This window comes from Cyprinus carpio, chromosome A9, assembly GCF_018340385.1.
Source record: "Cyprinus carpio isolate SPL01 chromosome A9, ASM1834038v1, whole genome shotgun sequence".
Taxonomy (NCBI): Eukaryota; Metazoa; Chordata; class Actinopteri; order Cypriniformes; family Cyprinidae; genus Cyprinus; species Cyprinus carpio.
Genome location: NC_056580.1, coordinates 17,358,601 through 17,382,761, shown reverse-complemented (window position 1 = coordinate 17,382,761; position 24,161 = coordinate 17,358,601). Strand labels below are relative to the sequence as shown.

Sequence of the window (24,161 nt, the reverse complement as noted above, 5' to 3'; positions counted from 1 at the left end):
GCAACCAGTCAAATGTTTATGAGAGATACTGTGCAGAATGGGGAAATGAATTGTGTAAATTGGAATAAACTCTCCGTCTATGTGGCATAAAACATTGCCCATTGACTGTCAGTCATGTTGTTTTCCCCTCCGAAATTGTAGCACAAACTGTTTCCCCTGACAACAATAATTCAACAGTTTAGATAAGTGCTAAACAATCCCGAACTTTAAATAAACCATTCCCAGGTCTGATAGGGTTTTGCCAACTGTTGCATGTACTCTCTTAGTTAGGACTGCCACAGTAAGGAATACAATGATTGGTTGGTCTCTGAGACCCCAAACAAAACATGTAAACCAAAAAAAAAAAAGACAAATATCTCAGACTATACACATTTCCTCACCTTCAACTGTTGGGTTTTGCGTAATGTTTAAAATCTAGCTGTGAACCAGCACTGACAAGAATGTGTCTGGCCAAAGATTCAGCTGTGCAGAAAGTTTTTTAACAGGGTATTGTTGAAGTTTATCCATGTTTGTATGTGTGTTTGAGTTTCCTGGGCGATATCATAAATATGCCATTGCACTGCACTGTTGCACCATTATCACAAAACCATTAAACCGTATACCTCTAACACCCAGCTTTCCTGCATGTATGCGCTTGCACAAATGCTTTATTATCACCATTTCCTAAGGCTGTCTCCCTTATGAAATATCACTGTTGTCTTAAGGTCTTTTGGCTCTGACTACACCAACAACTTTTTGTTGAAGATTTGTGGGTGGATAATTTACTGTGTGTATCCTACTTATACTCTGAAACGCAAACACTGTAATACCAGAATGCTGCTCCACTTAACATGAGAAGCCATGTCAGTTTCCCATTTCCCATTGATGTACAACACATGAATGATATAAAACAGTACTGTCTGTTTTGGACAACATTAATTTCACTATATGAATTATATATACTGCTACTCAAAAGGTTGGGGACAGTAAGATTTTGTAATATTTTGTAAGAAGTGTCTTATTCTCGCCAATGCTACCTTCCTTTGATCAAAAAATATAATAAAAACAATTCTTAGATGTATTCTGGTTGTCAAACTTTTTGGAACATGTAAATATTTTAATATTAAATGATGCATTATTTCTAATAATTCATACTGTATGTATTTATATTATCAAAAGAACAGGACGTCTAATAATCACAGATTGGTTTTCATCATCTGATGCATCCTTGAAGCATGTCATGATTAGGTAGGCCATTGCTGTGGACCTCATGCCGCGATTTAATTTTATTTTTTAATGTCTACTTTTGGTTTGGGCCTGTGGATGGTGTCCTGTCCATCTGGCCCCTCTGACTGCGGGTCTGTTGATCCTATTGTCTTCTGCATCAACACTCGTGGTCTGGTACATAAAGGGCAACTGGTTAGCAGCTTAGACTCTACCGCAGGCATGAAAAGCAGCCATCATAGCCCATTCGCTCACATTTGCTCAGTGGTGCGACAAGGACGAGGACTGAGTCTGGGTGACTGGGGGACAGGATTTCAGTTCACACCGCAGGCCCCAGGAGCAACGGACTGAACTGGACCCACCACTGTGCAAAGGTGACCATTTAGGCTCAGTTCATTCTCCTTTTAATGCAATAGATTTTTTGTCTAGTTTTCTTTTTTGTCTTAAATATGCAAATGACATTGTTGAATGTGAGCCCACTGGTGATGTGTTTTGGCAATATCATATCTGAATCTTACAGTTGTTTCCTGGTCCTGTTCGTAAATGGTCAGTTCAGTTTAGTTTTGTTTATCAAGTAGATTTACTTAGTGAGAAGGTGCATTTTTGTAATATCTTATCAATAACTATATTTTGAAATCTCTATAAAAAACACAACAGCAGTTTGATGTATCAGGTTTATAATTAATGTAAACTACTTTTGGACCATCTTGTTCCTTCCTAATTCCTATTTGTCTTTCTTGTACACAGCTAATACACAACCATGGGAGACTGGAGCTTCTTGGGTAATATTTTGGAGGAAGTAAACGAACACTCCACTGTGATTGGCCGCGTTTGGCTCACAGTTCTGTTCATTTTTCGCATTTTAATTCTGGGCACAGCAGCAGAGTTTGTCTGGGGAGACGAGCAGTCCGATTACGTATGTAACACTCAGCAGCCAGGTTGCGAGAACGTGTGTTACGACGAGGCTTTCCCAATCTCCCATATTCGTCTATGGGTGTTACAAATAATTTTTGTATCCACACCTTCACTTGTATACGTTGGGCATGCTGTCCATTACCTCCACATGGAGGAAAAGCGAAAGGAGCGTGAAGAAGCCGAGGTTAGCCACCAACAGGAAATGGGCGAGGAGCGTCTTCCAATAGCGACAGATCAGGGAAGTGTTCGGACCACCAAGGAGACCAACACGAAGGGTAGCAAAAAGTTCAGACTTGAGGGCACTCTGCTTTTCACCTACATATGCCATATCATCTTCAAAGCTCTTTTTGAAGTAGGCTTCGTAATTGGACAGTACTTCCTCTACGGGTTCCGCATCCTGCCGCTGTATAAGTGCAGTCGTTGGCCGTGCCCTAACACAGTGGACTGTTTTGTCTCCCGGCCCACCGAAAAGACCATCTTTATCATTTTTATGCTTGCAGTTGCTTGCGTTTCACTGTTCCTCAACTTTGTGGAGATCAGCCACCTGGCCTTGAAGAAGATCCGCTTTGTGTTCCGCCGACCAGCTCCGGCACAGCTGGAGCCTCTTGGACCACCTGAGAGGAGCTTACCATTTCTCCTGACCACCCCTGTCCAAAAAGCTAAAGGTTATAGGCGCCTTGAAGAGGAGAAGAAAGACGAGGTGGCACACATATATCCACTAGCTGAGGTTGGTATGGAAGAGGGCCAGTTCTTCTCACCTCAGCTGGAGAAGGAGCAGAAAAGGAGTCAAGAGTCGGTTATGCCAACAGTGCCACCTGTAGAGGAGACAATCATATGTAATGAGACTCAACCCTCCTTCATTCAGGTCACAGAGACACTACCAGAGCTTCCCCCAGAGGAACCACTTCGGGAAGGTGATGAGGTAGACAACTTAAAGACTCCGTCAGCTTTACCAGAAGTACTGGAGGAGCGATCAGAAGGGGAAAGTGTGGAGGAAACATATTTAATATCACTTGAGGAGAGTTTGGATATAAATCTAGGAGAACTGACTTGTAGAGAGGTGATTGAGGAAAAGTCAGTGAAAGAGAGTAGCTTAATAGATGCTGAGCCGACACAAGAGGAAAAACCTTCAGGAACTGGAAAAGAGAAGGAAACCTCACAGAAAATTGGGGGAAAAGAGCATAACACCTTTAACGTCAAGGAGTTGAGAGAAGAAGGGAGATCTTTACCAGATGTGGTTGAGGAAGAGAGAGCACCTGGGGTGTCTGAGAGGGAACTTGGTGAAATTGAGCCTTTTGTAAATGAGGACGATTTGGAAAAGGTGAAAACTTTAGATGATGGTAAGATTAGTGGAGATCTGGACGTGTCTAAAATATTCGAGGGGGAACGAGAGTCTGAGTCTTTAGGGGAAGTTGCAGGGTCAATTTTATCTGACATAGTGCCCATTGGGGATGAAGTGGATATAGGAAAGGACAAAGCTAAGGGGGATGTAGAAGATATGAAAGGGGATGGAGTTCAATGGGATGTGGTAGACTCAAACGTGGGCAGAGCTTTAGAGGAAGTAGTAGATATAGGAAAGGGTGAATCTGTAGAGGGTCTAGTGGATGCTGTAAGAAGTTGTGCTTTAGAAAATGTATTACATACAGGTAAGGATCAAGCTTTAGAAAATCTAAATGAAGATAGACCTTTTGAGACCGCTGTAAATAAAAGTGAGGAGGCTCTAGATAAAGCTGTAGGGTTCGCTGTTGACACTGAACAGGTGGAAACTTTGGGAAAGGAGGATCCAGAGGAGGTCCAAGTCTCTGGGGAGTGGGATGGGTCAGAGAAAGAAGAGGATTTTGTGGAAACTGGAGGCCCTGAGAAGGAGGAGTGTTCTGAAGAATCAAAGGCCTTGGAGGCCATAGAGGAGATGATGCATGTTCCACTTGTAGCTCTGGAACTAGAGACGGCAGAGGAAACAAGATCATTAAGCCGTCTCAGCAAAGGGAGCAACAGAGCCAGGTCAGATGATCTAACTATATGACTGACCAACAAACAGAAGCTTAACCAAAGGTCATAGTGACAATTCTTTGATGGCAAATTTCCCAAACCAGCTTACAAGCATGTTTTCTTAAACAGGCTTTTAAAATGTTGATGCCAAATGATTTTCCCCTTGTGAGGAGCTCCCTTACTGAAGTATAAAGGCAGCTATATATTTTCATGCTTAAAGTCCCATTTATACTGCTTGAGAAAAATATTAAATATTTCTCAAAATTTTTATGGACCCCCATTTTGGACCCCCCTTTTGGGGCACCAGGTGTCACGGGTTCCATGTTTGTTCTAGATCTTGAAAGCAAAGCAAAAGTCAAAGTATAAATATCCTCAGATTTTTTAAAAGTAGCCAATTTGTAAAAAGTATTTTTTAAATTATTATTATTATTATTATACACACACAAAAAAATTTGATGGTCTTGATTTTAAATAGGTTCTTTATTCACACCATTTATTATCAATCCCATGCAAGTTTTCACATTCTACATTTATGCTTTATTTGTCTTCTCCATTGAATGTTTATGTTAATCTATACATTTGCCTTTTATTGATCCTGGACCATAGAAATAATTGTGTTACTGTTTATAAATTTTCTACCAATATGTGTCTAACATTCACATCCTTTTTTTATTTTTAATTTTTTTTAACTTTCATCTGAATTGCTACTAATTTAGTTAGGGCTCAATATATAGGACTGTATCATTAAAAAAAAAACATATAGCAATAATATTATGCTGTGTGTAAAACCTCTTCATCAATGATATTTTACTAGTTTGTGTGTCAAGTTGAGGTTTCCAAATAAAGGTGCTACAATGACTGAACCCAAAATAACCTTGTGTTTGTCTGTTGTGCAGGATAAAGCATTTAACCTAACCTTTGATATTAACAAACCTCTATCTGACATAAACAAAATGATTTAAAAAATACAATTCACTTCACACTTCACAGAGTAACACTGGACTGAAATGAATCTTTTATGACCTCTAGTGGTCAAATACATAACTTGATTTTACTAAGGTTTTACTACTTTCTTCTAATTTCTAATTAATTTCATTAAATTCATATTTTTGTTTTCATTTTGAAAGTTTATTCAGTTCAAATTCCATTGTAAAGTCACATACACCCTGAAACAAACAACTACAATCCCAAAAACGAAACAGAAAGTAAACAACTAGGCCAATCTGGGAAGACAAAAAAGACATAAAACAAAAAGTCATGTGTCAAAATATTTTCACTTTTTCTGCTATGAAAAGATTTTTCTTTTATCTATTTGACTTAAACCAGTCTAATTTGCTGAACTACCTTTAAACTCAGGAAGACTTAACTGATGCCTAAATTCAGCATTACTGTGGGTGTAGAGCTGCGGCGGCAATGCAACACTTCTGTGATCTTGATGAACAAAGTGTCACATTGGTGATTTGAGTCTTTTGGTAAATGTCTCCAGTAACTTTTACTCCTGGTAAGTGAATGTCTCGTTTTCTCTGCTGTCCTGAAAGCTGTCATTCAGAGTTTGATCACACTGGTTGTATGGTGACGCCAAAGTAAGAATTTTATAATCAAGTCCTTTAGAAGATATCTGAACCTAAAAATGGAGAGACAGAGAATGTGTGTCATTACAATTAAAGTTATAGGAGACAAGGCTTGGAATTTTACAAGAAGCATACATAACAAGATCATCTGGAATAGTGCTTTTGTCAAAAGATTCCCTTGCCTTGCCAGTTTGTTTCTCTTTCTATATGAAGGCATATCATAAAGTTGTCATATCAGTTTCCCTTTTCTCATAAACACACAACTTCCTGTTTACACAAAAAAGGCCACCCACATATTCTAAGGTCAATATAACACGTGTAAAAAAAAAACTTCCACCTTTTTCCATTGGTTCTGATCTATGTTGAAGCCTCAGTTCCAAACCGAATCAGAAAAGCATAACAGGGCTACAGTTTTAAACAAGTGGCTGACTATAATGGCTGAGTAATAAAAAACAAGCAAACAAAGAAAACAGAAACATGAACTCAGTATGATACTTTTTCCTCAAGTAGTGTCTTCATAATAAAAATCCACAATAGGAAGCATGCTGATCAGCTGCCCTTTCTTCCACTGTCTGTAGAGATTCAACAGCTCAATTCTAGAGCATTCTTCTAGACACACTGAAGATTAAATAAAAACAGAGAAATTAACTATGCTATAAAATAACTTTTTCATATGTAAGGGCTTAGAATTACCCTGCATACAATATAGTAAAGTAATTAAGCTTTTTTATGAGCACTGACCTTTGGAAGGGACTGCAAAACATGAATAAACCACTGAAAATCTTTCTGAGCTTCTGTCAGGTTCTGATCTTGATATCTTCTGTTGTTCAGACCTTCTATTACCTTGCCTATGTTGTTGCTGTATTTTGACCTCAAACACTTCAGATCTTCAGATTATCTGAAAATAAAAACTTTACATTCTCCTAAACTCAAGTCATCCACCACACTAAAGGCTTGGGACTGTATTGAAACCTGAAATATAAAATAACAGGAAGAGTTAATCATTGAGTGTCTCGACAAGAAGAATGAGAATGTAGATGATCTCTCACTTCCTCATAATTTAGGCATGTCAGGACAGATACGGTCTTACATGGGAATAGAAGCTTATACAGAATCTTCTACCTTTGTAGAAGATTCTGTATAAGAATAAACAACCTTTGTTGTGTCTCTATCAAACTGTCTTGCTAGGTCTATTATAATGTTTTTGAAAGTGAGAACATAACAGCAGCTTAAAACGACACTTTTTATTCCTTTAGGTGTCACGTGATTTACAGGAAGCGAGCCGTGGGCGGTAACATTACTATGATACGTATATATATAGCCTACTTCGGGGAAAAAGTATAGCCTAATAATAGATAAAACGAAAGGAAACAAATTAATAAAACCTCCTCAGAGTGTTCATGTAAGCCTATTAATAAGTCATGGAAACATAAAAACATCAAAAAAGAAAAAAAGAAAAAAATATATATATAAACTGTTAGCAGAATTTTGTCTGACATCATGCCCATAATTAATGCCTATAACTGGTAGCCTACTATGTTTTTATCATAAAATTATGAAATTATGTAAAATAGCTGTCGCATTGCTGCAAAACAAATAGCTTTTAACACCAACAAGAATAGCAATAAACAGTGAGAGAATTAAAGATTTTTTAATTGCAAGAAGACTGCAAGAAGTCATTACCTTTCAAATAATTGCACTTTTCAAAAATATATTGATATGAAAATTCAAATTCTATTAATCCATTAGTTTGCTCTAATGCGAACCAAGATGAAGGGGGGACCCCCGGCAAAATTAATAAATGAGGCCCTTCTAAAAGATCATTTTGTTAATATATCTTCATTACCAAGGTCTATATTTATACAACACACAAAAAGTTGTTAAAACACATATTATAGAACATAAATTGTTTATTTTTAAAAACAAAGTGCTTATTCTTTAACAAAATATCAATCTTCATCTTTATGGCAGAAGATACAAAACTGCACAAGACAATCTTGAAGATACAGTACAATGTTCATATTTACAGTAATGGATTGTCAGCTTAAAATGGTGCTTACGAGCCTTAGCTACAGCAAATGCTTTCACTATGTCCTCCAGCTCCAAAGACCTTTCATATGTTCTGTTCAATTACAATTAGTGCCAGTGCAGATGCCTGACAGCCTCTCTTGGTTCATTGTTTGACCTGAGGTGTGTTTTTATAAGCTTTACTAGTTTTATTAGTTGACAACTAATTATGACTCAACTAATTTAATGTAGAAGAGCTAAATAAATAACTACGTAGTCAGACTAAATACTAATTTGTAATTGAAACATTCTGAAGGGTTTTGTGAACTGGATGTTTCGTAATAATTTTAACATATACTGTGAAGCTTGAAGTGTCTTACTTTTTAAGATACAGACAAATGACTGATACCGTAGGTGGTCAGCACCAAAATGTTCTCGTGACGCATAAGTGTGAAAACACTGAAAGATTTCACTGTTGATGCTAATTTTGAAACTATAAATAATTAGGGGGAAAAACAGAAATCACTGGAATTATGACATAGCAGGTTTGGAATTTTACTGCAAGCCATATAAATCTTCCCAAATAACTGCAGTTTCATTCCTCCTTCCTTGTTTCTTGCAGGGCTGACTTAAAGGGATACTCCACCCTAAAAGGAAAATTTAGCAATTAATCACTTACCCCCATGTCGTTCCAAACCTGTAAAAGATTTCTTCGTCTTTGTTCGGAACACAATTTAAGATATTTTGGATGAAAACCGGAAAACGTGTTACACTGTCAAGGTCCAGAAAAGTATGAAAAGCATCGTCAGAATAGTCCATCTGCCATCAGTGGTTCAACCGTAACGTTATGAAGCGACGACAGTACTTTTTGTATGAGAAGAAAACAAAAATAACGACTTTATTCAACAAGTCGTCTCCTCTGTGTCTCTCCCCACATCAGCATAGCGCCATTTTGGAAAACACCTGCTGAAAGCAAACTGTGTATGCTCTTCTGTCTCAGCAACGAGGGAGAGACAGAGGAAACGACTTGTTGAATAAAGTCGTTATTTTTGTTTTCTTTGTGTACAAAAAGTATTTTCGTTGCTTCATAACGTTACAATTTAACCACTGATGGCAGATGGACTATTCTGACGATTCTTTTCATACTTTTCTGGACTTTAAATAAATGTAATTTACTTGGCAGTCTATGGGAAAGTCACAAGCCTCCTGGTTTTCATCCAAAATATCTTAAATTGTGTTCTGAAGACGAACAAAGCTTTTACGGGTTTGGAACAACATGGGGGTAAGTGATTAATGACAAAATTTTCATTTTGAGGTGGAGTATCCCTTTAAGTTAAGGAGGAAAATGCTCAAAATTAAATGTGAACAAAATTACTAATTATCCATGGAACAGCTTGCTATTTTCCTTCTTCCTTGTTTCTTGCAGACTTAATTTAAAAATAGACTTCAGTGAGTTTGCATCATGAGATGATTGAATTCTTTAAAGGCTATGCTTTAAATGCCATATGTTTTCATTGGTTACACATTTCTCGAATTACATGTAATGTTTTTTTTTTTTTTACATTAGTAAATATATTTATATTGCAATTGTTTTGAAGAATGCATGATAGCAGAAGTATGAAAAGACAAGACCTATAAATTAATTTAGTTTTTAAGAATCTACTGTACTTTCTCTTTACATTCATTTTTGGAAATTTGAGGGCACAATTTTTTTTTTTATTGAACTTCACTTCTGTACACAGAAATCTGTACAAACATACCTTATAATTCACTAAAAATAAGCAAAATACTTAATTGTAAAGGAAACAGGTCAATTTAGCTCAACGGGAATCATTTAAGATTTTCTAGGGAATTTGGACAGAATCACTGTTTTACGGCTGGTCACTGAGTCGGCCAGCAATTCATTGAATGAGCCGTATAACATCAACTCTGCAATGGATATTAAAATCCAAAATATAGTGAAACACTATTAATTAGTACAGTAACAAGATCGGCAGTTTAAGACATTAACTTGGATGCACAAAACACAAGATACATTTCTTTTCAATATGAATAAGTCTTTATTGGATAAAACATATAAACTAATTTAACACATGAACACACACATTCACACAAGTTGCAGGAAGAGAGAAAGTGAGGAAAGAATGAGTTTAAGAGAATGAAAATGTGAAATCCCAAATTTACAGCAATATGTGCACTTGCATAGACCTGAACAACCACCAATCACTTAATTAACCCTCGCACTGAGTTCCTCAGAGAGGTTAAAATCTATATTAAATGCACCAGATCAGCTAGAATCTGGAGGCACTTGCATTGCCTGTGTAAGGGGTTCCCTTTGTTGTCATAATTGCAGAAAAGGGGGTTTCCCGCGGTTGCTGATTGGCTGGAAGTTCAGTGGTCGTTGAAGTCCCAATTCATAATATAATTCAGAGTATAATTTTGGACATGATTTATATAACAAGAATATGATACATTTGACAACGTATTGATTGGAAGAAACGTTTCAAGCAAGAAGATTCAATGCCTTTCTGTGAATATAAGGACATGTTTTGTGAAGACCAGAGAGGTTAAAAGGTTTCCTAAGGAATCTCAGTCTGGTCTTTGTCCTGGGTGGGGGAAACCAGACTGAGGAAGTATTTAACTCATGATTTCTATCATGGATTTACATATGTGATAGTCAAGCTGTGCATTGACCATTGACCATTTGTCCATTAATCTTGGTTATTTGCCCCAAATTTGACAGTCTCCTTTCTGAGTTGGAATTGTCAATATTTTTTCTTTTGTTTAATGTTGAAAGCTGTTTGAAGCTGCTAGTTTGTTAGGCTTGCTTCAGACTGGCTGGCGCTAGGATCTGATTTACGAACAATGTTCTTGATTGAATCTTAAATTGTTTTATTCGGTCTGATACCCTACATCAGGGGTAGGCAACGTCGGTTCTGGAGTGCCAATGTCCTGCAGAGTTTAGCTCCAACCCTGAAAAAAACCTCACTTGTCTGTAGCCTTAGTAATCCTGAAAACTTTGATTAGCTTGTTCAGGTGTGTTTGATTAGGGTTAGAGCTAAACTCTACACGACAGCGGCAATCCAGGACTGACGTTGCCTATCCCTGCCCTACATAATGTTTAGGATTAATTTACAGTATGTGAAGTAAAGACCATGAGTTATTTTTTATATACTAAATTGGGAAATACATTTTACGATGAAATCATCAATGCTCTGTCTGTCTCAACAGTGCCAAACACTGGGTAAATGTTTTCAGTCTCATTAAAGGCAGTGTTAAAAGAGAAGATATGTCTTCTTTTAACTGCATCATAGAAAGAGACATGGCCCTCTTCTATGTCCAGATAAACTCCGACCCTAGAGGGTGTCGGCAGGTTGACTTTAGTGACTGGTTCAGTCAAAGCCATTAAAGTTCCCAGTTGCAAACGCAGATTCCAGTGCCCTGTTTTTGTGTTCATTGTGACATAGCCATTCCGAGGGGCAGATTCCTTTACAACTCCTACCCTCCACTCATGTTTCTTCCTCACATCTACCTCCCAGTAATGTCTACCTGTGTTATAACCCTCTTTAGCTTGGACACACGTCCAGCCATCAAATTTAGAACGTTTCCATTGATACGCTTCCCAGGATTCATGACCATATTTTTTTGCTTTCAAATATTTTCCATCTTCAGAGACCAGGAGATCTGGGTTGGCTGTGTTTGGGTCCAGAATTACATCAGCCAAAAACAAAAGGAAAATGAATTGTATTGAATCCTACATACATGTATGTCTTGATTATGAAAGCTTCTATTATATCAGTTGAGCTTTACCTGTTGATTTTGTTATCCAATTCCAAACTGCAAAAATAAAATTTACATTGAATTAAAGCTGGCTGGAAATTTATGCTAAACTGACTATCAGTATTTAATCGCAAATATGTTTTGCAAATATGGAAATATGTCACAAAATATGTTTTTCTGTTTTACCAAAAATTTATAGGACAAATTAAAAGGGTAGCTATGATTTTATGAAGATCAGTGAGTATAAAGAAAATACCTGGGTTAGGAATCCGTAATCCAACTACAGATGAGGAGAAAAAAACAAGAAAAAACCTTGACATAACCTTTTACACATTTAAATGCATTTTCTATAATTATTCTCTGAGACATGTAAGTACTGCATATAAAGACCAAAGTAATCTTCACCTGTGTTTTTGGATCTCTGTTTACTCCTCACCCACAGTCTGGGGACGGAATCCTCTACATTCAAAAAAGAAAAATTTTACCCCCACAAGAAAAGTCTTTGTACCCTACACTATAGTTTTAAGAGCATGACATTTATAACCAGAATGTGTGAGGCATCCACTGTCACCTGCTTCCAGTTTGTTTGTTTTTTAATTACAAAAACAAAAATAGTTTTAGCATTTACTACCTTGTTGTTATTCTAGTCATTTACTAATAGTGGACAATACGCAACGGAAGGCTCACAAAATAGCTTGGTGGTTATTTAAATCCTTTGTAGGATCAACTTTTTATCCTATAATATGTGTGATAATGTGTTCTGACCAGGCGGAGTGCCCCATGCGGTTAATGGGGGGGACCTGGGGGCAGTGCTTGTGTTGGGGGGCCCTTTGTGCCTCTTGCGTTTTCCTTCAGACAAGACAGACTGGAGCTGGTGCTCCTGTGATATCATATGACTACTGTGGCCAATCAGAATTAGTATGTTTTTTACACTTACTTCAGACACCAGTCACACTGAAGGTGTTCAAATAGCATCAAAACCATGACGCAGCATCATTTCGGGGAAGTGGGTTAGGGTCACATAGCCCTAAGATCTTATTTTAGCTGTACAAAAACAGTTGTGCTGCTTGATATTGTCTATTTTTATTTATTGAATAAGTGCAGTTGAAGTCTTGTTTGTACTTTTGCCTGCCTCTGCACTGTGAACCTGCTGACAGTGGGCGGTCCACTTGCAAGCCTTTGTATAATTCTATGCAGTTCTATAACACTAAATTGAACCATACTGATACAAACACTGATGAATGGTACCGGTACACTGCAAAAAATCTTCAGTTTTTGTTTTTGTTGTTCAACAACAACAAAAAGCAAATAGTGTTAAATGTTTTTTAAATTAATTCTAATATTAAAATGTACATTTTAGATAAACTTTATAATTTGAATAAATTATATACCACAAAATAAACTTTACATGAAATATCTTATACATGTATGAAATATATATACATGAAATTTCTTCAACAGCAATTTTTATTATATGATCAACTTTTATATTCTTTACCTCAGAGCGTTCTGACTGTAGAACAGCCCATACCATCCAGTCCATTACTGGAAGCATGCTGGACTCTCCCTGTTTCCACTCTTTGTGAAGATCCCTCAGTGTTTCTTCCCATCCCCCCTTTGGACATACTGAGTTTTGTCAACAGACAAAAATTAAAAAATGAGATGTATGATTAAATCTTGTGTGTGACAGGAACATGTCTTATCCCTCTGATCTCTGTAAACATACAGGAACAAATACCTGTTTCAAATCTTTCAGTCTCCAAAACCAGTCAGACACGATTTCTTTTGCTTGGTTAAATTTCATATAACTTGACAACTGCTCAGAGGATGTCTGTGGTTTACAGAAACAAAACAGAAGAAACGAAAGAGAAAGTTAAGAAGATACATATTATTGACAACTGTAGTCAAATAACATCTTGATGTTAATTAGGGTTATTTCATTATTTTCCCTGTTCCACTGAGTTTTAACCAGGCTTGTTGCGACTTTAATCCAGGATGGTTGAAACAAAAACTCACAATACAGGAAGACATTTTTACTATTACATTATTGCTTTGTGGCATCGTGTCTTGTTAGGACATGCTATCACAGGAAATAATCTTTTAAACTCTTAAAAATTGTGAATCCAAACCTCTTTCTTGTCCATTTGTTTTGTCCGTATGTTCTCAAGATCTTTTGCCCACTGCAAAATATAATACTTTTGTTCTTCCTGTTCTTCGTTACGTCCTTTATTTTTAATCTTTCGAGCCATCAAGGATAACTTCTTGGACTGTGGGCATAATGTAGATCATTTGAAACTTCGGATAAATTCATATTAAATTCATATTATAATGCCAAATGTTTACCTGTACCACTCGGTCCAGTTCAGCAGCCAGTTTTCTGATAATGTACACTGACTCCTCAAGAGATAAGTCATCTTTTTGCTCAGTATTATTGGTGGCTGGTATTTTGAACCACTGCAAAAAGTTTTGTTTTTAGTCAATCATTTTGGCTTATAGTTAATAACACTTTATATTACATGCATGTGTTTACCTGGTAAAAGACCTTTTCAAGTTGGTGGATTATTTTAACAGCGTACTGTCAGGAAAAACATGCCCAAAAAAATTATTTCACCACCCTCAAAAACATGCTGAAACTAAATAGAAGGTATTTTGGTAATGTTTCAAATAAAATATGTTTTACTTTATATTACTTTTTACTTTATGACATTATATACCTGTGATGGCTGAGCACTCAGATATGGCTTGATAAGTGGGAATGACGCAGAAGCTCTTGCATTCTTCTTTATGTGTGGCGTGTGGAGACTAATGTCACTTGAGGTAATTCCAGTGCTTTTATTTTCTGCAACATTTAAAGACATTGTGTGAATTCAGCAATTGCAGAAACTGAAACAGTACTGTGGTTGTACAGCTATGAGCACTGAGTGATGTTAAAAAATTCACTTGACAAATAATGCATTAGAAAAATTTGCTCACAGACTACATCTCCTTAGAACATTTTTTTTACCTCCTTACAACTATACTTCAGAACCACAACACTCCAGATCAGACCTCATTCAACTCTTACAAAGGTGACACACTCATTCTCATTATTTATTTATTCACATATTATTATACATATTTATACAAAGTTTTAGTAATACTATGAGTGTTTTCAATATTATTATTATAATAATTATTATTATTATTATCATTATTAATATCATAGAAACATTGAGCAGTAATAAGATGATGTTGATGGGGTGATATTTTGTATAAGGATGGTAACGGTTTAATGAAGATCATAACACTAAATATATATACTTAAAATATATAAATATAACTAAATCAAATCTGCACCCAACATATACCACAAGTTTTTAATGCACAACATGCTGATTTTAATGCACCACACCCTTCTTTTAATTCACCACCTCAGCTTAGGCATACATACATATACATATAGTAATTTCACCTTGAATGGGAAAAAAAAGAAGAAAATTATTACTATTAATATTATTAATACTAATAATGCTGTCACCGGTATGTGTTGGGTATGTGTCATTATTACATTATTATTATCATTATTATTATTACTTTTATTATTATTTATATAACTGTTGCCATCATCACAAGGTATTATTGTTATCTTCACCATCTTTATTATTATTATTATTATTATTATTATGCATGCTAGTACTATTTAAATACTACTACTATTATTCAGATTGTCATTGCTGTTATATTTATTTTTTTCCCATTTCTGTTATTATCATTGCTGTTCTGCTGTTTTTGTGTTTTGTGTTCACCGTATGTTGTATGTTTTGCACTCTTAATAAAAAAACAAACAAAAAAACTGTTTCGCTTGATGCATAACACACAGTAACACATTAACAGAAATGCTTTTGAATGCATCTGTTTCACTAGTCCAAATGTCTGCCATTCAAAAGAATGATTCCGAAATTTGTGAAAATTTGTTTTATTTCCTTAGCACTCCAAATATAAGATATGAAAGTAAATTAAAAATCCATACCAGCTGCTGCAAATGCCATATTGCATGAATAGCGTAATCCAATAAAAGCTCTTATGTACACATCCTTGACTGTCGCTGCAGTCGAAAGATAGGTGGTTGTTGTTGTTGTACAAGAGCTTATGCTAGAAAACGCCCTCTCTAAAGTGAAACCATAAGTATGTTTGTGTTTGTTTGGTGTCTGACTCACCCAAGGTTTTTTTTTTTTTTTTTTTTTTTTTTTTTTTTTACATTGCATGACTTGTTAGATGTTGCTATAAGGAACTGTTCCTGGACCAGCGGTTTAGGGTTTAGTTTTAATTCATAACCATGAAAGCAGCGGGTGGCTTTTTTTGATAAAAAAAAGGAACTAGTTGATCCTAACGGCCAACTCTCACATCCATTTTCTCACAAGATAAAAAAGCACCCCACACCACCTTAAACGAAAGAGCACCTCATCTGAAACAGTTAGGATACTGGTGAAACAGGTTTAGCAACCTATCAGAGGCCTCGCTAGTGGTGGGAAAAGGGTGACAGAGTGCATAGGGCTCAGAGGTCTGTGGGGCCCGCGATCTCCACCCCCCACTTAAACATGAATTTGAGGGGGCCCCATAGCAAATTCTGTGCACATCAGGGCCCAGAATTCCTAGCGATGCCCCTGCTTGTCCTATTTTTATGTTTGCTTTTTATGTTATGCGAGCATTAACGTGCTGCAGCGTTGCGCAATGTAGCCCTATCTGTTGATTTCTTGAACACGTATAAGCCATAGTCAGAACTCACTCTCCTTGTATGGGATCAGAATCCCGCCAAATGTATTGCAGTCATAGATCGAAAAATAATAAGCATGAATAAAACATTTAAAAACACATGTAAAATAATAACGCACAAAACTGAAAAACAAATGCAATTTTTTTTTTTAAATAACAAACAACGCGGTCATGGATCGAAAAATAATAAGCGTGAATCAAAAATGTAAACACATTTAAAATTATATTGCACAAAACTGAAACATGAATTCAAAATTTTCCAAATCGCAAACAAAATCAGTTTTCCTGCTCATATGTTATTTTTTTGTGTGCTTGTGGTCTTTTCCCCTTTGCTCTTGTTTCCACGTTCTGCGCTTGCGTTTCTAAATGTTCCAGTTAGAGTTTCATGTAAATCAGGGCGGGCTTCAGCGTCACCATTGGGCCACAAGTTCTAGATTGACAGCTGCTCCTCTAGCCAATCAGTCCAAGGGGGAGTTGACGTCACTCCAATGCGACTCGTGGCTGCTGTGGCAGGTGTGTGAAGCTGGATAACCAGCGTCAGCAGGCAAATCCTGGACGATCTCAGGTAATTAGCCATAAATATTTTGTTAATGAGTGACAGAAACATTCCCTTTGTGTGTTATGATATTTTCTGCAAACTCTGTGTAGTCCGATATGTAGCCCGCTAACACGTGTCTTGTTAGTTTGGTTTAGTGAGCAATACTTTATATTTTAGGCAGTAGGGCTGCACTATAAAACGCACGCGATTTATTTTTTTACCAATTAGATTGTGTTTTTATTAAAGTTAACACCTACCCCAACCCCAAACCCTTACAGTAATGCAGATACATTAAAAATCATTGTTTAGCACGAGAAAAAGGACGCGATATTGATGTGCGTAAACCCTGGTAGGAAATGTCAGGACACCGCCTTCACTGACAAGACGCGCATTAAATATCGCGTGCAATTTATCGTGCAGCCCTACAGTGCCTAAAATATAAAGTATTGCTTACTAAACCAAACTAACAAGACACCTGTTAACGATCTAGATATCGGCCTAGTCGGACTACACAGAGCTTGCAGAAAATATCATAACACACAAAGTGACAGGAAAAAATGTCAGCGGGAGTGGGCGGGACCGGGAATCGTAATAACACTTTGATCCCCAACTTTGTACACAAATATAGCCTACCTTTAAAATAAACTATAAACTGTAGGCTTATATTTTAACTTTGAACTCAATTCTACTTCCCCTGTGTCTTTATGTTCTCCTCCTGTCTGCTTTGGTGTGGCTGGTTCAGTGAATGACCTGCGCGTGAAGGACAGATTGTTAATGGCTGGTCTATGTGGTAATACAGTAGCCTACATCGGGCAGGGCATCCAAAAGCCCAGCTATCATTCATAGACCTCAAATATAGCTTTTCATCTAAAAGATGTATGTAGTCACAACTTTACATGGCCGCTCAATCTAATGTTAACCCACAGAAATGTGCGCTATTGAAGTGTGTGCGCAAACTGAACAGCAGCGCGCTCACAGCAGGACAGATGGAGGCACCGGTGCTCTCACTGGCTCTTAAAATACTCCGTAATCTTTGGTCATACAGATAAAAGTAATAAATCTTTCGAATCCGTATAGGTTCATTTGTGTGCACTCAGAATAACAACGAAACGTTGTGCTTCTGTAAAATAATTAAAGCAAACGATGCTGTTTCTGTCGTCTCGGTCATGTGAATTTGAGCGAGAAACTTCGAAACTCTGTGTATGAAAAATAAATCTATAGACAGAGAAATGTCTACGCTCAAATGAAAAAAAATAAAATAAAATAGAAAATGTGTGTTAGCATGGATGTTTTACATTAAATGTAATGTGTGTGCAATGTGCATTAAGATGGCTTTCAGTTCAATAAAATAACAAAAAAAACTACATTTTGAATTTTTATTTAACTAAAGTGGGCATGCTGTGATCTGTACTGTATTTTATTTTTTTTATGACAGATTCCGCCAAAAAGAAATACAACATAGTGGCAGGTGTGTGAAGTAGAGGGTGACACGGGAGTGGATTTTCAAATCTCTACCGTCACACTCCCACAAAATAAGATCCCATCCCGTCCCAATCACACAAAAAAACTGGGGGAAAATCCCTTCCCGTTTCAATCCCGGAAGAATGACTCACGTTCTGTCACGGCACGGATCCAATGACACACGGTGATAGAACCAGTTGCAGGTAAGTCGTTTATTTAGGGATAATCCAAAAGGGTAAACAGTCCAGGCAGGGGTCAAAACCAAAAACAGCAAGGCAAGGCAAGGCAAGGCAAGACCAAGGCAAGGCAAACCAAGGCAAGGCAAGGCAAGGCAAGGCAAGGCAAGGCAAGGCAAGAGTAGACGGACATGAATACTACTCGACATTAAACAAGGACTCCGTGACACAGACAGAAACAAACCAGGTATATATAGACAGGTGATTACAATACTAACGAGGAACTGGCTGAGTGCAATGATTAATGACCAGGGACAGCTGAGTGCAATGAGCAGTGATGAAACAGACAGGACTATGGGAAATGCAGTTCTAAAGTGGGGTGACAATAAGGGGAAGTGAGACCTCTAGTGGACACCCAGGGATACACAAACCAGATACCGTGACACTACCCCCCCTCTAAGGAGCAGCTTCTAGATGCTCCTCAGAACAAACCAAACAAAACAAAGAGACCAGGAGGGAGGTGGACTGGTGGAGGCAGAACAGGGGGAGGGATGGCGGGCCAGGCCCGTGTAGGGGAACTGGGACCGGCAGCGATGGTTCCCCTGGCAGCCCAGGTGGCTCGGTCAGATCAGGGGGCCCATGGTGGACCCGAAAGTTCAGGGGACCACGAGGGACCAGGCAGTTCAGGTGGCCACGGTGGACCCGAAAGTTCAGGAGACCACGAGGGACCAGGCAGTTCAGGTGGCCACGGTGGATCAGTCCATTCTCGTTGTGCAGACGGCCAGGGAGGAATTCGCCATTTGAGTGGCCCGAACGGAACCTGCCAATCGGGGAGCCAGTAAGGAGCAGGCTGTGGCGATGGCCAGGTCACGGCATTGGGAACGGCATTGGGAACGGCCTCAGACAAGGCCACCGCCTCGGGAACGGCCTTGGACACGGGTATCGCCTCCGGAACCATCTCGGGCCCCGCATCGGCCTCCGGAACAGCATCGGGCACCGCCTCGGGAATGGCATCGGACAAGGACACCGCCTCGGGAACGACCTCGGCATCGGGCACCGCCTCGGGAACGGTCTCAGGAACGGCCTCAGGAATGGCCTCAGGAACGGCATTGGACAAGGACACCGCCTCGGAGTCTCGGCAATTACATCGGGAACCGTCTCTGACCGCCTCGACCTCCGGAACAGCCTCAGTCTCGGGCATTACATCGGGAACCGTCTCTGGCACCGTCTCTGGCACTGCATCGGGCACCGCCTCGGCATCGGGCACTGTCTCGGCATCGGCCATCGCCTCGACCTCCGGAACAGCCTCAGTCTCGGGCCTTACATCGGGAACCGTCTCTGGCACCGTCTCTGGCACCGCATCGGGCACCGCCTCGGCATCGGGCACCGCCTCGGGCACCGCCTCGGCAACGAGCACCGCCTCGGCATCGGGCACCGCCTCGGCATCGGACATTGCATCGGGAACCACCTCGGCCACCGCATCGGGCACCGCCTCGGCATCGGGCACCGCCTCGGCATCGGGCACCGCCTCGGCATCGGACATTGCATCGGGAACCGCCTCGGCCACCGCATCAGGCACCGCCTCGGGCACCGCCTCGGCATCGGGCACCGCCTCGGCAACGGGCACCGCCTCGGCATCGGACATTGCATCGGGAACCACCTCGGCCACCGCATCAGGCACCGCCTCCGCATCGGGCACGGCATCGGGCACCGCCTCGACCTCCGGAACGGCATCGGGCACCGCCTCGACCTCCGGAACGGCATCGGACACAGCCTCGGGCACCGCCTCGGCATCGGGCACAGCCTCGGGCACCGCCTCGGCATCGGGCACAGCCTCGGGCACACGCCTCGGCATCGGGCACAGCCTCGGGCACCGCCTCGGCATCGGGCACAGCATCGGGCACCGCCTCGGCATCGGGAACAACATTGGGCACCGCCTCGGCCTCCAGAACCACCTCGAGCCCCGCCTCGGGAACCTCGGGCACGTCCACCTGGACGACAGCGGCCTGCTCGGGAACGTCCTCCTGGACGGCAGCGGCCCGCTCGGGAACGTCCTCCTGGACGGCAGCGGCCCGCTCGGGAACGTCCTCCTGGACGGCAGCGGCCCGCTCGGGAACGTCCTCCTGGACGGCAGCAGCCCGCTCGGGAACGTCCTCCGGGCTTTTGAGGAACGGCAGACGCCTGTCTCTTCCTCCTCCGCCCTCTATGATGGCGAGTCGGTGGCACCTTGACGGAAGACTCAGGCATTGAGTCAGCCATCTTGTGCTGTGGCGCAGGGCTGGCGGCCATCTTGTGCTGTGGCGCAGGGCTGGCGGCCATCTTGTGCTGTGGCGCAGGGCTGGCGGCCATCTTGTGCTGTGGCGCAGGGCTGGCGGCCATCTTGTGCTGTGGCGCAGGGCTGGCGGCCATCTTGTGTCGTGGTGCTGGCTCAGCAGCTTCGATGTGACCAGTCTTGGGAAACCTCCGGGGTCTGTGACAGCCTGGAGAAATACTCCAAAAATGAGTCAGCGGCCATCTTGGGCGTAGGCTCTGAGCTGATGGCCATCCGGTACTGAGGTGTGAGGCCGGCCTCCATCCTGCCTCGTGGTGCGGGGTTGGTGGCCATGCACCGCAGCGGCGCTGTGGCGCTGGGCTGGCGGCCATTCGGTGTGTGAGGCTGGCGGCCATCTTGTGTTGTGGCGCAGGGCTGGCGGCCATCTTGTGCTGTGGCGCAGGGCTGGCGGCCATCCTGGGCAGTGACGCCACCATGGCGGGCGTGTGCTTCCTCTCACCTCTCCGCTCGCCATGGTGAGATGGTGGCTCTGACCCATTCCCCAGGAGCCCCGGGTCAAAGGGGGGCCATGGTTGAGAGCGATGCTGAATCTCCTCTCGGCCACTCCCTCCTCGGCGACCTCCCCTGGTCCCCCGAAAAATCACCAGGCGAGTTCCCTCAAAACCGCCTCTCTCCCGCTCTGTGGCTGGGGATGAGATATGGGCAGACATACCGCTGGTTCTCGTGTTGACGGAGTCCTTCTGTCACGGCACGGATCCAATGAGACACGGTGATAGAACCAATTGCAGGTAAGTCGTTTATTTAGGGATAATCCAAAAGGGTAAACAGTCCAGGCAGGGGTCAAAACCAAACATAATCCAAACAACATAAATATGACAGCAAGGCAAGGCAAGGCAAGGCAAGGCAAGGCAAGGCAAGGCAAGGCAAGGCAAGGCAAGGCAAGGCAAGGCAAGGCAAGGCAAGGCAAGGCAAGGCAAGGCAAGGCAAGGCAAGGCAAGGCAAGGCAAGAGTAGACGGACATGAATACTACTCGACATTAAACAAGGACTCCGTGACACAGACAGAAACAAACCAGGTATATATAGACAGGTGATTACAATACTAACGAGGAACTGGCTGAGTGCAATGATTAATGACCAGGGACAGCTGAGTGCAATGAGCAGTGATGAAACAGACAGGACTATGGGAAATGCAGTTCTAAAGTGGGGTGACAATAAGGGGAAGTGAGACCTCTAGTGGACACCCAGGGATACACAAACCAGACACCGTGACACGTTCCCTCCCACTATGTTGTATTTCTTTTTGGCGGAATCTGTCATAAAAAAAATAAAATACAGTAAAGATCACAGCATGCCCACTTTAGTTAAATAAAAATTCAAAATGTAGTTTTGTTTTTTTATTGAACTGAAAGCCATCTTAATGCACATTGCACACACATTACATTTAATGTAAAACATCCATGCTAACACACGTTTTCTATTTTATTTCATTTTTTTTTTCATTTCAGCGTAGACATTTCTCTGTCTATAGATTTATTTTTCATACAAGAGTTTCGAAGTTTCTCGCTCAAATTCACATGACCGAGACGACAGAAACCGCATCGTTTGCTTTAATTATTTTACAGAAGCACAACGTTTCGTTGTTATTCTGAGTGCACACAAATGAACCTATACGGATTCGAAAGATTTATTACTTTTATCTGTATGACCAAAGATTACGGAGTATTTTAAGAGCCAGTGAGAGCACCGGTGCCTCCATCTGTCCTGCTGTGAGCGCGCTGCTGTTCAGTTTGCGCACACACTTCAATAGCACACATTTCTGTGGGTTAACATTAGATTGAGCGGCCATGTAAAGTTGTGACTACATACATCTTTTAGATGAAAAGCTATATTTGAGGTCTAGGAATGATAGCTGGGCTTTTGGATGCCCTGCCCGATGTAGGCTACTGTATTACCACATAGACCAGCCATTAACAATCTGTCCTTCACGCGCAGGTCATTCACTGAACCAGCCACACCAAAGCAGACAGGAGGAGAACATAAAGACACAGGGCAAGTAGAATTGAGTTCAAAAGTTAAAATATAAGCCTACAGTTTATAGTTTATTTTAAAGGTAGGCTATATTTGTGTACAAAGTTGGGGATCAAAGTGTTATTACGATTCCCGGTCCCGCCCACTCCCGCTGACATTTTTTTTTCTGTCCCGTCCCAATCCCGTGATTAATAGTGTGAAGATCTAGTGTGAGAATGGATAACCAGTGTCTGAAGGCAAATCCCGGACGATCTCAGGTAATTAGCCATAAATATTTTGTTAATGGGTGACAGAAACATTCACTTTGTGTGTTATGATATTTTCTGCAAGCTCTGTGTAGTCCGACTAGGCCGATATCTAGATCGTTAACAGGTGTCTTGTTAGTTTGGTTTAGTAAGCAATACTTTATATTTTAGGCACTGTAGGGCTGCACGATAAATTGCACGCGATATTTAATGCGCGTCTTGTCAGTGAAGGCGGTGTCCTGACATTTCCTACCAGGGTTTACGCACATCAATATCGCGTCCTTTTTCTCGTGCTAAACAATGATTTTTAAATGTATCTGCATTACTGTAAGGGTTTGGGGTTGGGGTAGGTGTTAACTTTAATAAAAACACACATCTAAATTGGTAAAAAAATAAATCGCGTGCGTTTTATAGTGCAGCCCTACTGCCTAAAATATAAAGTATTGCTCACTAAACCAAACTAACAAGACACGTGTTAGCGGGCTACATATCGGACTACACAGAGCTTGCAGAAAATATCATAACACACAAAGGGAATGTTTCTGTCACCCATTAACAAAATATATATGGCTAATTACCTGAGATCGTCCAGGATTTGCCTGCTGACGCTGGTTATCCAGCTTCACACACCTGCCACAGCAGCCACGAGTCGCATTGGAGTGACGTCAACTCCCCCCTTGGACTGATTGGCTAGAGGAGCAGCTGTCAATCTAGAACTTGTGGCCCAATGGTGATGCTGAAGCCCGCCCTGATTTACATGAAACTCTAACTGCAACATTTAGAAAAAGCAAGCGCAGAACGTGGAAACAAGAGCAAAGGGGAAAAGACCACAAGCACACAAAAAAAATAACATATGAGCAGAAAACCTGATTTTGTTTGCGATTTGGAAAATTTTGAATTCATGTTTCAGTTTTGTGCAATATAATTTTAAATGTGTTTACATTTTTGATTCACGCTTATTATTTTTCTACGATCCATGACCGCGTTGTTTGTTATTTAAAAAAAAAATTGCATTTGCTTTTTCAGTTTTGTGCGTTATTATTTTACATGTGTTTTTAAATGTTTTATTCATGCTTATTATTTTTCGATCTATGACTGCAATACATTTGGCGGGATTCTGATCCCATATCCTTGCCTCACTGATAGCGCACAGATGGTCCACACTCCGTACCAGACAGTGGCGGTAATGCACCAAAAGTGGTTTGCCAATCGCCTAAATCTT

General features: G+C 40.6%; 2 protein-coding genes and 1 long non-coding RNA gene across 3 annotated transcripts; 1 reads left to right on the top strand and 2 right to left on the bottom strand.

Annotated features, from left to right (window-relative positions):
• Nucleotides 1-1,476: 1,476 nt before the first annotated feature.
• Nucleotides 1,477-4,524, top strand: LOC109105839 (gap junction alpha-8 protein-like). The gene is made up of 2 exons (XM_042763835.1): nucleotides 1,477-1,577; nucleotides 1,951-4,524. Exon 2 carries the CDS (start codon nucleotides 1,964-1,966, stop codon nucleotides 4,139-4,141), a length of 2,178 nt encoding a protein of 725 aa, XP_042619769.1. The 5' UTR covers nucleotides 1,477-1,577; nucleotides 1,951-1,963; the 3' UTR covers nucleotides 4,142-4,524.
• Nucleotides 4,525-4,568: 44 nt separating this feature from the next.
• On the bottom strand, nucleotides 4,569-8,388 carry LOC109105841. The gene is made up of 2 exons (XR_006160836.1): nucleotides 6,420-8,388; nucleotides 4,569-6,296 (listed from the first exon to the last, which is right to left on the bottom strand). It is a non-coding gene; the product is annotated as an uncharacterized LOC109105841 (long non-coding RNA).
• Nucleotides 8,389-9,725: 1,337 nt separating this feature from the next.
• On the bottom strand, nucleotides 9,726-15,612 carry si:dkey-18p12.4 (SPRY_PRY_C-I_1 domain-containing protein). Its single transcript, XM_019119129.2, has 11 exons — nucleotides 15,475-15,612; nucleotides 14,180-14,304; nucleotides 13,996-14,040; nucleotides 13,809-13,919; nucleotides 13,595-13,732; nucleotides 13,204-13,296; nucleotides 12,964-13,098; nucleotides 11,871-11,925; nucleotides 11,722-11,745; nucleotides 11,496-11,522; nucleotides 9,726-11,405 (listed from the first exon to the last, which is right to left on the bottom strand). The coding sequence occupies exons 1-11, from the start codon at nucleotides 15,491-15,493 to the stop codon at nucleotides 10,879-10,881; spliced, it is 1,299 nt and encodes a 432-aa protein (XP_018974674.2). The 5' UTR covers nucleotides 15,494-15,612; the 3' UTR covers nucleotides 9,726-10,878.
• Between the last annotated feature and the right edge of the window lie 8,549 nt (nucleotides 15,613-24,161).